The sequence below is a fragment of the Talpa europaea genome (assembly GCF_964194135.1).
Source record: "Talpa europaea genome assembly, chromosome: X".
NCBI classification, from domain to species: Eukaryota; Metazoa; Chordata; class Mammalia; order Eulipotyphla; family Talpidae; genus Talpa; species Talpa europaea.
Genome location: NC_140081.1, coordinates 23,701,293 through 23,717,450, shown reverse-complemented (window position 1 = coordinate 23,717,450; position 16,158 = coordinate 23,701,293). Strand labels below are relative to the sequence as shown.

At 38.3% G+C, this 16,158-nt stretch overlaps 1 protein-coding gene across 1 annotated transcript in view; it reads left to right on the top strand.

Moving 5' to 3' along the window:
• Positions 1-1,414: 1,414 nt before the first annotated feature.
• The window catches only part of RPGR (retinitis pigmentosa GTPase regulator), a gene marked incomplete at its 3' end in the record, with an annotated part of 39,596 nt that continues 24,852 nt past the window's right edge, over positions 1,415-16,158 (top strand). Inside the window, exons 1-6 of the mRNA XM_084258898.1 lie at positions 1,415-1,505; positions 2,457-2,519; positions 5,485-5,643; positions 7,407-7,556; positions 7,655-7,813; positions 13,935-14,090. Of these exons, the coding sequence (XP_084115024.1) occupies positions 1,430-1,505; positions 2,457-2,519; positions 5,485-5,643; positions 7,407-7,556; positions 7,655-7,813; positions 13,935-14,090 (763 nt within the window). The 5' untranslated portion in view covers positions 1,415-1,429. The remainder of the gene's footprint in view (positions 1,506-2,456; positions 2,520-5,484; positions 5,644-7,406; positions 7,557-7,654; positions 7,814-13,934; positions 14,091-16,158) is intronic.

The following is a 16,158-nucleotide window of genomic DNA, read 5'->3' as shown; positions in this document are numbered from 1 at the left end:
GGTGATCGTGACCCAATGAAACTGATTTTCTGACCCACGAATGGGTCACAACCAACAGGTTGAAAAACACTGGAATTAAACAGAATCGTACATTCACTGAAATATGTATTACCTTTTCTACTGTATTCTTGGCTCTAACATGATTAGATCCCTACCCTCCTGGAGCTCAGAGCATAGAAAGAGATAAAAGAAAGCAAAAGGGCAGTGCCATTTGAGGGTAAGTGCCAGGGGGTCAGAGCAGAGCCTCCAAACCCTGGCTTGGGTGAGGATATCAAGGAAGGCTTCCTGGGACACTGAAATGGGACAAAATTGTTGAAATTATTCATCCTAGAAGAACCCAGAGCCTATTCTAAAACCTGGCCTCCCAAGGCTCAATCACCAGTTTGAACTGATACCTCACAATTGTTCTCAAACATTTTCTATAGTGACTAGTATTTCGTGCACTGATATTTATTAATAGTTAATTTCACTGTGCTTTTCTTCCTGGTACCTATTAATAGTTTCTTTATGTCTGATAATCCTTGAGATTTCAAATGCTGGATTTGGCCTGTTGGGAGCACCGCTTGGTGACAACAGGACTGTTAATAATTGAGGAGTGCCTTCCTTGTGATAGCTCTTATAACAGTAAATAAATAATACATATTTCACTTAGTAGATTTCAGAAATAAAACTCCAATGAAGTCTGAGCAGTGAGACTGAATTCAGGTGGGAGGACAAACACAAACAAGGTCAGAGCAGAGGCAAAGATGCCACAAAACATGGAATTTAGAGAGATAAGTTACTAATAAAATATTTTAGTAACAGGCGACATAGCAGGGGTTGTAAAATAGAAACTATCATTTATTTGCAGATTCTGGTGCTGTGTTTACATTCGGAAAAACTAAATTTGCTGAAAATATTCCTAGCAAGTTCTGGTTTAAAAATGACATTCCTGTTCATCTGTCATGTGGAGATGAACATACTGCCATTGTTACAGGTTAGTATTAAAATCCTAAATGAAGATAGTAATACTTCGAGAGTCCTATATTACAGATGTGCTGTGTTTTAACGTATTGGAAATATATAGAAAGTTTTGTTTGTTTTTTGCTGTGCCTGAGAATTATTGACAAGTTGATTGATCAAGGGAGGAAACTTAAAGTCCCCTTAGTATATTTAAGTATGCTTTTCTTTGCACACAACTTTATTGGAGTTAATGTATTTTAATATAGCTATATAATAAACAATCATTTAATCTTAGAAACTCCTTTACACCTAACAGAATCTGGCTCCTTAGATAGACAAGGTAACCTGTTTCACGTGGAAAAGCCATGACTTTTAAGTGTAGCTTTTTCTCTTGCTTTGTGATGACTTCACCTGGGGTTACTTTATGTTGTAAATGTTTCAATTTATTGTTTCTTTTTCCTTCCCACCAGGAAATCATAAGCTTTACATGTTTGGCAGTAACAATTGGGGCCAGTTAGGATTAGGATCAAAAGCAACTGTTAGCAAGCCAACGTGTGTCAAAGGTTTGGGGTCTTTTCTTCTTTATCACTTCAAATGCTTAACAAACTATAAAGTACTTTATATTGATTATGTGGTTCATATTTTAAGTATAATGCCCTTAGTTCTTCATTTTAAATATTTGCTTGAATGTTATTGGCATTGAACTTTATTTTGTATATGTATTCAGGTCTACTTTTGTATGTTAGGGTCTAAACATCACGTTGATGTTACACCCAGATTCTCCCACTGCAGTTCAGCATCCTTTTCCTTCTCCCTGTTTGTAAAGCTCCTTAGCATCTCCATGCTACTTACAGGCTGTGGCCTGGAGCTCCTGAAATATTTCACTTAGCCAAAAAGTATTTATTGAACACAGTCTGCTGAACACTGGGCATATTCATGGTGACTGTGAGCCTTACTCTCAAATACCTGGTAGATGAGCTTACGGGAGTGTCTAGACTTGGTTTCCTTGAGACTAAGGACTTTGTTTCAGTGATCTTTACACCCCCTATGCTGTGCATTTGGGAGATGTTCTGTAAATGTTTACTGCATATTTAAATGAATGAGGATCTTTAACGCTTCATGCCCATGAATGTAGGATTTACAGTGCCTTGGTGGTGAGCTTGGTGATGATAATGTCAGGTTGATGAAGAGGCAGCACAAGCAAACATAATGGATCTCAGTGCATATTAATCACCTGTGGAGTTTTTTTAAAATATATAGATGTCTGGGCCTTACCCAGAACCACTGACTCACATTCTCAGGGATGGGCTGAGCTATCTTTATTTTTCTCAGAATTCTGCTGGCTATTATGATATGTACCTAGTTCTGGAAACCTTCAGTTTATTAGTTTAAAACATCACTTTGGAGTCACATAGGCCTGGGCTTAAATCTCAGCGCTACCACTTAGTTACCACTAAATCTGGGCTATTTATCATTTTTATAACCATAAAAATTATCGTATTTTTATATTTTAGCTTTAAAGCCTGAAAAAGTGCTGTTTGCTGCCTGTGGAAGGAACCATACCATCATTTCAACAGGTACAGTCTTCAGTCTGTATGACTTCCTGCTGGATTTCAGGACTGAGGTCTCCATTAGAATTTATAGCTTTGTAAAGTGAATAGAAACAGTGTTTGGGCAACAGATTAAGATTTATAAAACTGTACGTAGTTAGTAAGCTTGTTTGCCTTTGAAAATATGCTGATAAATATTAACTGGCTGCAGACAAAGCTGGTTTTCTCAAATCCTATCAAGGGACAACCTCTCCTTATCTGTGTGCACATCTCAGGGACCAGTTCCTTCTGATCTTGGTCTTCCCTCTTCTCTTCTGAGGGTGAGTAGAAGCCATCCCCCAAAAGCTGTTGATTTAAGTGAGCAGAACTCCAGTCAAAATCCAAACACTTTTTGTATGTGTGTGTGTGCGTGTGTGTGTGTAGAAATTGACATGGTGTTTCTAAGTTTATATGTAAAAGCAAAGGACCTAGAATAACCAAATAATTTTGAAAAGAACAAAATTAGAGCACTCACACCACCAGATTTCAAGACCTACTGTAAAGGCACAACAATCAAAACTGTTTGCTGTTAGTGAAAATATAGGCAAAGGTGAGTGGAACAGAATAGAGTCTGGAAGTACAGTACACATACACACCCAACTAGTGTTTTTTTTTAAGATTTATTTTTATTTATTTATGCATACAAGAACCGCGCTGTAGGCCAGAGGTGCAGGGGGTGTTTAACCAAGGTGCCAAAGCAGTTCAATGATGGAACATTAGCCCTCCGGGGCCTGGCCACAGAGCAGTCCTTCCCGCCTCCTATCCTGTGCACACAGCTTCTTCTGTCTTCAGGCTACTCTCACTTGGCTCCTCCTCACCTCTCTACACTCCTTTACACTTTTCCCTTGATGAAATGTCTTTTCTCTTTCTCTTATTTAAATTACTCCTTTGAAAATCCAGTATGTCTTTACCTTCCATGGAGTTTTTTATAACCAACATTTTACTAATGTAGTTCTCTGAATAACTTTAGCATTTCAACAACTCCAGTTTGCTCTGTATGTTTTATTTTATTTTTTTTTTTAAAGATTTATTTATTTATTTATACAAGCACTGGGTGCAGTCAGAAGCACAGGAGGGTGAGAGAATTCCCCAGAGTCAGAGCGGGGAGCAGAACAGGCAGACTGATGAAGCACACTGCTGAGGGGAGCAGCGGGCGAGGCAGGAGAGGTCTGTGCATCATGTGGGGCCCTTGCCGGTGGCCAGGGATGGAACCGGCGCTGCAGAGGTTGCGGGCAGCTTCACAGCCCAGCGCTCAACCGCTGCACCACCAGGGGAGGCCCTCTGTATGTTTTAAATTGTGCAGTTCAATTCTTTGTGGCCTTGTAGCACCTTCCATTTGTAAAAGCTAGTCTTGTTTCTCTGATTAGGTTTCATTTTTTTCTAAAATAGTATCTAATTAAAATTTTTTGTTGCTTTTGCCTTCAGTTTTCCCAATAATATAGCAAGGTGTTAACTTCACGGTACATTTTTACTAAATAATGTGTGTGTTTTTAAAAATCTTGATTAATTCAAAACTTACTGGCAATAGTTATTATCTAGGTATGATATACTTCTTATTCAATCAAGAAAGTAATTAAAAGGAACTCTCCTGAATTGCTGGTGGGAGTGCAAACTGGTCCAACCACTATGGAGAGCTGTGTGGATATTTCTTGACCTACTAAAGATAGAGCTTCCATATGATCCAGCAATTCCACTCCTAGGTATTTACCCAAGGACACAGAAACATTAATTCCAAAGGGCACCTGCATCCCTATGTTTATAGCAGCACTATTTACAATAGCTAAACTATGGAAACAACCCAAATGCCCCAAAATAGATGACTGGATCAAGAAGATGTGGTATGTACCACATACACAATGGAATATTACTCAGCAATCAAAAAAGATAAACACATGCAGTTTGCAGCAACATGGATGGAGCTAGAAGGGATCATGCTCAGTGAAATAAGTCAGAAAGAAAAAGAAAAATACCGGATGGTCTCACTCATAGCAGGAATTTAGAAAACCTAAATAAGGGACCAGGAAAAAGACTAATTAATACAAAGTAAAAGTCAAAATAGACAAGCAACTATAAACCAGAGACACACTACGGGGTGAGGGAGGGACGTGGAGAGGGAGGATTAGGGTCAAAATAAGGGGGCGTGCAATTGTATGGGGAATATAACCAAAATGAAAATGCATACATTGTGTAAAAATGAAAAATGATGTAAGAATTATATAAAATATTAAAAAAGAAAGTAATATACAGTTATAAAGTGCTTACAATGAGCCAAATGTTGTTCTAAGAATTTTTAAGATGATGACTAATTTAATTTTCATAACAGCTCTAGGAAGAGGAAAATGAGACACTGAGATGTGAGCTCTAAGTGCAGCTTACCCACACTCACAACTGTTAAGAGGCAAGCCAGAAAATGCACCCCAAAAGTCTGGCTCTGAGTCCTGTCTCCTAAACAATGCTATACGGCCTTCTTATTTAGCTAGAAAATTAAAATACTTACATGACAATTTTCATGCTTCTCTTTATATTCTTTTTTGATTAGCCTCATTTACTTGTTACTTATTATATCTTAGGTTTAATAGGTATGGAAGTTAAAATTAACGAACCACATCTCTGTTAAAACAGCTTGATTTAGATAATAAACTAATTTGGAGATTACTTTCATCTTTTTTGCTCTGAATTAAGAGTGCTGTATTAACAATACATCTCGCACATTCAATGCATTTCAATTGCTACTTAAATTCTATAATGATATCTAGAATTAAAATTTAACCACAATGTTTAACCTTTCTTGTTTTGCTTTTATTTTTGACAGCATAATGCAGCAATTCAATTTATAGGCTAATGCCAGCTTTCAACTTTCTTCACTATTCAAAGAAGTAGTACCTGGTATACACTGGCCTGTCTCATGAAAATGGTGACTTTAGTATACTGATATTTTCTTTTCCATGTGCAGAAGGAGGCAAAGTATATGCAGCCGGAGGAAACAACGAAGGACAGTTGGGACTTGGTGACACAGAAGAAAGAAACACTTTTCATCAAATAAGCTTTTTTACATCCCAGCATAAGATTAAACAGCTTGCTGCTGGATCCAACACTTCAGCTGCATTAACTGGTGAGACTTTCAAACCGAGACACATCCCTTTACTTTAGACAGCACATACCAGCTCAGTACATTGAGGACAGCATTGCCTTTTAGTTTTCTTTCATTGACCATGTTTTTTCAGAAGACATTTAAAATACAACTTTGAGTCATGACATGTATTGCACTGTTATGCTTATTTCAGATTTAGGTATGAACATGCATTTCAAAGGTAAGTGTTAAAGTACATCCTAAGCTATGCTGTTTTATTGCTCCTTTAGATGTCCTCAAATACTGTCATCATCATAGGTTCTGTAAGTCATGCTTGTAGCTTTTATGAAGTTGCTGTCAAAAACTAGAAATCTAATTGTTCAAATGTGGTGTGTAGTGGTCATTGAATCACTCTGCCCTTCCTATCAAAAGCCCATATGAGAAATGTCTTTAAAATTTGGAGCCAAGATAAACCTGGTGTCACTGAAGAGGCTGTTGGTGTGCTCCCAGGCAAGAGCTGGGTGACGTGATGAGTTGCTAAGACCATCCAAGGGGCCAGAACGGACCCACAGTTCCATCCTTTTAGGCTGTCAGCTGTGCAGTTAGAATATTGACAACCTTCTCTTGGTTCCTATTTTCAATTGTCTTTTTTTTTTTTCCTTAAAGCCACTTTCTTTTTTCTTTCTCTCTTTTTTTTTTAAGATTTATTTATTTATGCAAGCACTGGGTACAGTCAGAAGCGCGGGAGGGTGAGAGAATTCACCAGAGCCAGAGTGGGAAGCAGAGCAGGCAGAAGGACCGAAGTACACTGCTGAGAGGAGCAGCGGGCGGCAGGAGAGGTCTGCGCGCCATGTGGGACCCTCCTCCGGTGGCCGGGGAGCAGCTGGGGATCTAACTGGTGCTGCAGAGACTGCGGGCAGCTTCGCAACCCAGCGCTCAACCGCTGCGCCACCGGGGAGGCCCATTTTCAATTGTCTTTTAATTTACCTTTAGTATTATTAAACTACTTCAAAGATCAAATAATTTTTAAATTAAAGACATAAGTAAATAAGTAATTCTTGGTAATTCCTTTCTAGCTTAACTTTTCAAAGAGTTAACCCTATTTTTGAGCTGCTTTATATGCTAATACAATTCCTTATTCTTTGAAGCTAGCTTATGTGTTTTCCAGTGTAAAATGTCAAAGAATGTTTAGTGAAATACATTTATCTTTTTCTTCCTTTAAAACGTCATTTCCACATTGTTCTCAAGAGCAGGCCCTTTTGACCTGGGACTTGCCCAGGAGATGTCCGGTGTGACTTACACTGTTGTTCAGCTTAGTTGCAGGTAGACTGCTCAAAGGGAGGAAACCATTTTCTGTTAGAGACATTAGAATAAGATAAGGTTATTATAATAGGAAAGGACAGCCTGTTTTTGATATGGAGATAAAAGTATGGGCAAAGTGGACTGTGGTGGAGAACTATGGGTGGTTTGGTGGTGAGTATAGTGTGGTAACAACACCTGAGGGGGGAGACCCTATATCTCTAAAACATAAATAACATTGTAAACCAATGTTACCTCAATAAAAGAAATAAGTACACAACTAAATGATTTATACCAGGCTATTCTCTGTTCCTTATCATTACAGAAATATTGCATAATAGAAATTGAGCTCGTTAAGTAGCCAGCTGGTATAAGTGTCTTAGTATTTTGTTTTTCAAAACACAATTTTTCTAAATTGAAAAATAAATGGTCTGTTGGAAATACGATAAACTTGATATCCCTGCTACCTTTTAAAACCATTTTCCCCCCTTACGTTTTCTCTATAGAGGATGGAGAGCTTTTTATGTGGGGTGACAATTCTGAAGGACAGATAGGCTTAAATAATTTAACAAATGTGTGTGTACCTCATCAAGTGACCGTTGGGAAACCCATCTCTTGGATCGCTTGTGGATATTACCATTCTGCTTTTGTAACAAGTAAGACAACAGTTTGGATTCATAGCTATTACTGAATTAATAACAATATGATTGTTCATATTTATCTTGCATGGATCACTGTTCTTTTCCCTTAATAGTGGAGGGGAAACTGTACACGTTTGGAGAAACTGATGGTGGGAAGTTAGGTCTTCCCAAAGAGCTGCTCCTCAATCACGGAACACCCCAGGAGGTATCTGCAATTTGTGAGAAGGTGATCCAAGTAGCTTGTGGTGGAGCACACACGGTGGTTCTCTCAGGTATGTGTGGAACCTGCTGCTCTGTGGTGACTAAGGAAAATTTTTCTTTTTCTTTTTTTTTTTTTTAAAGCGACAGTCTTTTTTTTAAATTTATTTATTTGTTTGTTTTGTTTATACAAGCACTGGGTACAGTCAGAAGCGCGGGAGGGGGAGAGAATTCACCAGAGCCAGAGCGGGGAGCAGAGCAGGCAGAAGGACCGAAATACACTGCTGAGGGGAGCAGCGGGCGGCAGGAGAAGTCTGCGCGCCATGTGGGACCCTACTCCGGTGGCCGGGGAGCAGCCGGGGATCGAACTGGCGCTGCAGAGGCCGCGGGCAGCTTCGCAACCCAGCGCTCAACCGCTGCGCCACCGGGGAGGCCCAGGAAAATTTTTCTTACATGTGTTTTTTATTATGATAAGAACACTTAACATTTGATCCACCCTCTTAACAGATTCTGAAGTGTACAATACAGTGTGGTTATGTGTAGGCACAGTGTGTACATCAGAGCTCTAGCACTACCTGGTATAGCTGAAACCAGATCTGATGGTTAGCAGCTCCCTTGCCCCCCACTCCCAGCCCTTGGCTCCCACCAGTGTAGTCTCTGCTTCTGTGAGTTTTCTCTTTTAGATACATCATCTGTGATGATCATGCACTTAGTTCCCTATCTTTTATTCCTATAGTTAATATATATTTTTGGCATGTTGAAATTTTTAAGTAAAATAAATCATCAGATTGTTTTTGCTGACATAATTAACCTTTTCATGATTTTAACAGCTTTAATGACAGCAGATAACATTGTTTTTAGCTCATTTTCAAAAACAAACTTTTCTTCATGTATGTGTATTCCATATTTATCTAAAATTAACACCTTTTTTTCCTGCAATATCTTCTTTTGGAGAAATTCCCTATTCATGCTATTTTCTACATGCCATTGATAACCCTTTTCTTTGTGTTATTGACAATGTCTTAATTGGTGATTTGTTTGTGATCTTTACGTTCTGCAATAGTAATTCATTAAAAAGTGTTAAGCTTTTAAATTATAGATATTAAAAGAAAGTTAGAACCATAATAGTAATGTCACTTTTGTTTTCTGAATTTTGTATTTGGTATTACATGTCATGTCTCAAGACTAGCCAATATGTTAAAATATACTTATTACTTGATACTGTGCTTACTAAATTGATGCTCCTAAATTTATTAGCTTTAGGATTAGTTTTAGATGAGTAGTATAAAGGTAATATAGTCAGGTAATGAATTATTATGGGTTTTTTGGATCAAAAAGAAATTAGCAGTTTCTGAAGTCACCACTTAAGCTTTAGTAACCCAGGGTTGTACATGATCTAGACAAATTTGGAATAATTAATTCTCAGATGATAAGCTTACTGTTGCGAGGTGATGGAGCAGTATCTTGTCTTTGGGTTTTCTTCTGTTACGTTGATTTTCCTTGTCATCTTGTTCTAGTCCCAGTCATGCTTATTAAGCTGTGGTTTCCCAGAATACACTTTCCAGTTGGAATTTTTTCCAAGTTAGAAGTAATTTCTTAAGACCTCTTCTCTAAATTTGGAAAAAATTCTGAGGTTTAAGTTTTTTTTGAGTTTCTGCTCACAAAATAAATTTTCATATATTTTCAAAAAGATTTATTCTAGGAATTAAACTTGGAAAGTAATCTCTGTAAATTATCAGAAAATTCATTCTGTAGACAGAAATGCAACTTTTTATTTATGTGCTATGTATTTTCTCTAGTTTATACAAAGATTATAGAAATAATTCATTTATTCCATGACTAAAAATTATTCTGAAGGACCATGTTGATTATATAATTCAACCATACCTCATAAAGTAGTATCATTTAAAATGAACCCCAAGATAATCCATGATAATTTTAATTATGCTTAATATTAAGATGCATTTAAGTGTGATTTATTTTCTTTGCAGTATTGCAAGCATTTCACTTTCAGTGGACTTTGTTTTGAGACTAAAAACCATGTTGCCAGAAACTGTTTTCTCCAGATTTTTCCAGACTTTGGAAAATCTCAGACCACTAAAGTAATTGTGGGAATCAACAGATGGTTGCCATCTTCTAATTTGCATTTAGCTAAATTGCCCAAAAAAACCTAAAATACAAAAAACCTCTGTTCACCATATCATAAAATAGAGGGCATTTTCAAAACAAAAAATGTTAAAGTTCTTTATTTTACAATAAAAGACACCTCATTAAATTATATAAATGCATCTCTATAGAAAATTCATTACTTAACCTATGTTTTACATTTCTCCATGGATCTGTGAGTGCTTTATTATGAGCCAGCCCAGGTGAGAAACCTGTATTCTGGATCACAGTGGGGACAGAAATACTAATCATCAGTTTGACTAAGTACTAAATTGAATACCTAAAAGAGTATTATAAAGTACTTTGTGAAACTTTAAAGGAAAGAATATCTAACCATCTGTTCTAGGGCTTTCCCTTCACTAAAAGAAAGGACTTTAGTTAGATGAGACCATGGAGCTCCTCCCCAGCTTTGTTTTTCCTTGCCTATAACTCTTTTAAAATGTGTTGGCCTATCATTCATGAAAACACTTTAAAGATCATTTAAATTAGTATGCTGCAGGGCCTCCCCGGTGGCGCAGTGGTTGAGCGCCGGGTTGCAAAGCTGCCCGCGGCCTCTGCGGCGCCGGTTCGATCCCCGGCTGCTCCCCGGCCACCGGAGGAGGGTCCCACATGGCGCGCAGACCTCTCCTGCCGCCCACTGCTCCCCTCAGCAGTGTACTTCGGTCCTTCTGCCTGCTCTGCTCCCCGCTCTGGCTCTGGTGAATTCTCTCGCCCTCCCGCGCTTCTGACTGTACCCAGTGCGTGTATAAAAACAAAAACAAACAAACAAATAAATAAAAACATGCCTCTATAAAAAAAAAATTCTTAAAAAAAAATAAATTAGTATGCTGCTGCTGAATTCATTAAACATAATATTTATACGCAACCATGATAGATTAGTGTAGGGGCAGGAAGACCACAGTGCAGGTTTTCTGATCCAGCAGACCGGGTAAAGGAGGAGTTCTGGAGCCCTCAGGGGTTTTGCAGGTCTTTTATTTAGATTTACCAGGCATATGGCAGGCAGGGGTACTGGGGGGCCGGGAGGCTGGCAGTCCTCCCAGCCCTCAGCAAATCCTCACTCTATCTGGGCTCTCTGGCGTGCTCTCTGCTTCTCTTCTCTCGGCTTCCATTCGTTCTTGGCTTCTGCTGGGGTCCCTGTGATGCCGCCCTTATAAACTCAGTCTCTCAGCCAGGTGTACCCACTTCAGGTGCCCGCCATCAGGCATGCATTCAGGAAACCACAGGATTCCCTCATGTATCCTAATGGTGGGAGGGCAGAAAAGCCTGATACTTTTTTTTTTTTTAGTATTTATTTATTTATTTATACAAGCACTGGGTACAATCAGAAGCACGGGAGGGTGAGAGAATTCACCAGAGCCGGAGCAGGGAGCAGAACAGGCAGAAGGACCGAAGTACACTGTTGAGGGGAGCAGCGGGCAGCAGGAGAGGTCTGCGCACCATGTGGGACCCCCTCTGGTGGCCGGGGATCGAACCGGCGCTGCAGAGGCTGCTGGCAGCTTCGCAACCCAGCGCTCAACTGCTGCGCCACCCGGGAGGCCCAAGCCAGATACTTTTTACCTTACCCTACAATTAGAAAATACAACTAATGGTTGTAGTTGATGGTTTCATTAGTTTCTCCTTGGAACCAAGGGCTGCTATTGTGGACATTTCAGGCAGGAACTTGAAATACTGTAAGTAAGCCTGAAGGCTGTATCTTGTGTGTTTCCACATCAGATACCAAAAGACAAGAAAGGCCCAATTTTAAGATGGAGTCCACAATGAAGCCTGAATCCCAAGGAAAATGAGGACTTCCCCTAATTTCTCCAGTTTATATTTGGACAAACTTAAAATTTCTATAGGGAAAGAGTCACTAGTCATGAAATCAAATGTAGTCTGTGAAATTAGAGTAATGTGCATCTGCAGCTAACTAATAAAATCTGTTTTCCTAATACAGTATTGTTTATTAATGATGGATTACATTGTTAAATGTTATAAAGATATTACCCAGAGTTATATTAGTTGTTATATGTAATTCCTAGATAGAAGGCTCTTAAGTTATTTTAAAAAATAGTGACTGCTGTCATCACTGATCATTCTAGCACCTGAAAGTGACCCTAACAGGGTAAGGAACAAAACCTGGTGACGGGAATTAGATGCTTAAATCGTCTAACTTCACAGACTAATATCAGACAGTCCAAGAAACTTAGAGTAGTTGTTGGCTAGCTAGAGGTAGACAATTGTTTTTAATTTGCCCAACATTCTACAATTAAGCTGAATATTCGTAACTGGAGATGTGTGGATTAATTAAACTTAGAGGTGGCATTTTTTTTTTACACTAAAAGATCTTTTGGCTCAATATAACTTCATATCCTTAACACAGAATATTTTCGTTAAGAAGTAATCTGTTTTATTTATAAAGTAAAAATTCTTATCAGATAGGAAATAAATTGTAAAACAGTTGGAAAGATGTTCTTGACCACTGAATGTCCTATTATATTTGAAAATCTGCCTATTTTCTCATTTAATCGTCACAGCAACTCTATTAGATAGGAGTTATAACATCAGAGACTTATACTTTCCTAGCTAATATTAATGGACATTTGGGTTTCTACCTGAATCCAAAGCTCTTGCTCTTCTTCCTCCAGCAGGACAATTAATGTATTGGACTAAGGAGAGGTAGACTTAATAGAACAAACCCCTTGCTTCCTAATAGCCAGAGTTGTAGGTCAAAAGGACTCTTTCATCACCACTCATTTATCCCGCTGTTGTATTGCTCCTTATTTATCCTGAATTTCCATTTCTCAAAAAAATATATGAGCTAACATTTACTAAGTTACTGAAGATCCTTTGAAATCACTGGAATCACTTAAAAATGCTAGTAATAGAGGAAAGCTTTTTTCCTTCCTTTTATTATTGCATTTACTTGTAAAGGAGCTTTACCTAGGAATAAATGTAGCATGTTTTTTTTTTGTAAGTTTTGATTCCCATGGAAATTTTCCTCTGAAGCTCTTTTATACAGTAGATTATTCTATCAATCTACTTTTGAAAGTCAGGAGATTTTCCATAGGAAACATTTTTCATTTAAGACAGTGAAAGGAATTAACTTGCTGACAATTGATGCTTTTTAAAGATCTGAGTGGTAGTTAAAGGAATATTTTAGGTAGTTCGCTGACTTAAATGTCTATAGCAATTCCTTTTATGGTTATATATAAAAGATATAATCAGGCCTGTGACATAACTTTTTGCCGCAGACCAGCACAGCAGTAGACGATGAGGCCACCTCAGGGTTGAGAGAAGCGTGCAGGGTGGTCAGGGAGTCGGCGAAAGAAATGACAAACAGACACACTTCAAGAGTGAAAATCTGAGTGTAATTTTCTTTAAGTTTGTGACTAGTATATATATGTTTTCTAAAAGCACAGGAATGAATATCAAAGAAATTAGCTTGCTCACTGGCTCAGTCTATCACTATCAGGGAGGTGATCTACATAACAAGCAATGACCATTATAGAAGAAAGGAGGAAGTTTAGAAAGACAGATAAGGGATTAAAGTTTGTAGTTCTAGGATTTTTAGCATTCTTGTAGTGGTTCTTGGTGGTCGTTATCTATTGATAAGCTTCTGCCTTTTCAGGGAACTTCCGCTGCGCTTCCTCTGCTTCAGGCTGTTCTCTCCCTGCGCTGGTTGCCCAGCCGGATCTAGGGACCGTGGCGAAAGCCATTCCTAAAGATCACTGTGGGGAGAGGTGCAGCAGGTAGGGTTTTGCTGTTCTCCCCCTGCGCGCTGGCAACCAGCCGGACCTAGGGAAGGTTAGCCCTAAAGGTCACTGCAGGGGGAGGTGCAGCAACTTTTACAATTGTGTACCTTGTCATTTTTCTCTTCTTTTATCATTGAGAAATGTGTACTTAAGTAGTAGATATTCTTATATGGGTGTTTCCCTCAGAGGCATGTAGCCTTCAATATAAAAGGTTGAATATCACAGCTTTTCTGGATAGAACCATAGCAGTGTCTTCTTTCCTGCAACCCTTTTCTTATATTCACCCCTTCCCTTTCAGAGAAAGCTGTATACTCCTTTGGACTGGGACAGTTTGGTCAGTTGGGTCTGGGCACTTTTATTTTTGAAACCTCGGAACCCAGAGTCATTGATCGTGTTAAGGATCAGAAAATAAGTTCTATTTCCTGTGGAGAAAATCACACGGCTTTGATAACAGGTACAGATCAGAATTTCTGTTATATAATTACAGAATTGGGTCTATTTTATTACAAAATAAACATATCAAATGAATGTATCTAGAATAAGCAAAGGAATTAATAACTGAGAAAATATGCCAAAATATGAAGCTGTAAACTCCTTTTTAATATTTTCCATTTAAATCAGTGTAAATGAGCGGAAGATTTAGAACCTCCAAATATTTAAGTGCTATCAGAGGTAAGACCACAATATTCTACTTTGGCAGGAAGCTGGAATATTTTTGAAGTTGTATCACTTTGAATGCTCTTAACTCTATGTAGGCCAGAGGGAAAAATCTTACAAGGAAGAACTTAAAACATTCTCCCTGTTCCATCTGACAGAACTGCTTGCAGGCTGAATACATTCTTAAGATGTGTTTGACACCAGGAGAGCCACTGCCTGCCTCTCTCCACAGAGATAGAGACAAGGCGCCTCAAAGATCATGAGTAAATATCTAATCCCTCCATATTTTCCACTCTATAGTTTCTCCTCCATCCAAGGAGATGCTGCTTTGGCCTATTTCTCAACCTCAGAAATTAGGTGCTGCTAATGTATGACTCTGTACAGAGTCTCCCCTAAAAAGACGCACTCACTCACTGTAGGTGATTGAGACACTCCACTAATTTAATTGGTTTGGAACAAAAAACTAATTTTACTACTCTAGCTCACATTTCTATCTAAAAATGAAGTAAAGCATTAAGGAGTCAGAAATCATACAGTATTTTGAAATAATCTAGATACTAGTATGTCTCCATTCTTTTCCTTTTTCCAAAAATGCTTCCGCTGTGATGGAGCTCATCTAATGGTATCTGGTTAGGGGAACTGGGAACCAGCAAATGTAAGGCACTTCCTTCCCCAAAGAACCTTTGGAGAAAAAACACTTGCCCATTTTGAAGTATCAGTACTCTTGTTACTATAGCATAAAATAGAACGATATGGAATGTATTTATCACAGACAGGGTAGAGCTGTTTCTGTGTATCCCTTGCTGCTGCAAGGTTTTACTCTCAGTTCCTCTGTCCTTCCTGCCATTTTTTTCATGAACTCTAAATTGCCATTGATAGAAAATACTTAACTTTTTATGGATCATCTAATGTGTAATTAGATTATTTGGTTGAACTTTCATAATACCTTTCCTCCTGATGTAAAAAGTTATAGCACAAATAATTGAACTTTAATTTTGATTGCCTTTTTGCGCATGAAGACTCCCAAAGTGATCAGTATTAGGGAATTTTTTTCTCTAGGATTAATGAGAGGTGTGTAATAAGTTATCTAAGTTCTTGTCAGTTCCTCTGCATAGTTAGTGGCTCATATTTGAAAAAAACTCTCTGAGATTGGAAGTACAATTGGGTAGAATCAGTTTATTTTTTCTAGCTAACCCTAGTAAAGTTACAAGGCAAACCTTGAAACCTGGATAGAGAAATCAAAGTAAAAAAGAAGAGGATGCTGAAATAAAGATAATAAGGAAAATATCTTTAAAAAGGAAATAAGTATTATAAGAGTCCAAATTTAGAATCTGAACACTGTTTATTGCTTATTTATAGGGAATCTATTTTTATATGTTAGCTTTTGAACTTAGCACCTTACTAAATTATGTTTTAAAGAAGGGACTTGAGAAGAGATGTGAAGATTCAGAATAATTGCCATGGTAGTGGGCAGAGGGGTAACTAGAGAGTAGTGGTAAGATTACTTATCATTGTGGACCGAGCTATAGAGGGGACCCCAGTATTGGGTCAGCATGGTTGGTTTATATCATTTTCTTCAGGAGCATTCTACAGCCCAGGAACAGAATTGGTAAAAGACACATATGGAGCCAAGCCAGTAGTTCTCCATTAATGGAGATTTCGTCCTCCCAGGGGAGACATGGCAATGGCTAGAGACATTTTTGATTGTCACAGCAGCAGAGGTGGGGTGTTCTATGGCCATAGAGTAGAAAGAGGCAAAGGATCCTATAAAGCACAGAGCAGACCCACATAACCAAGAATCATCTGACCCCAAATGTTAATAATGTCAAGGTTTAGAAAGCCTGTCCAATCAATGACCTGAGAAA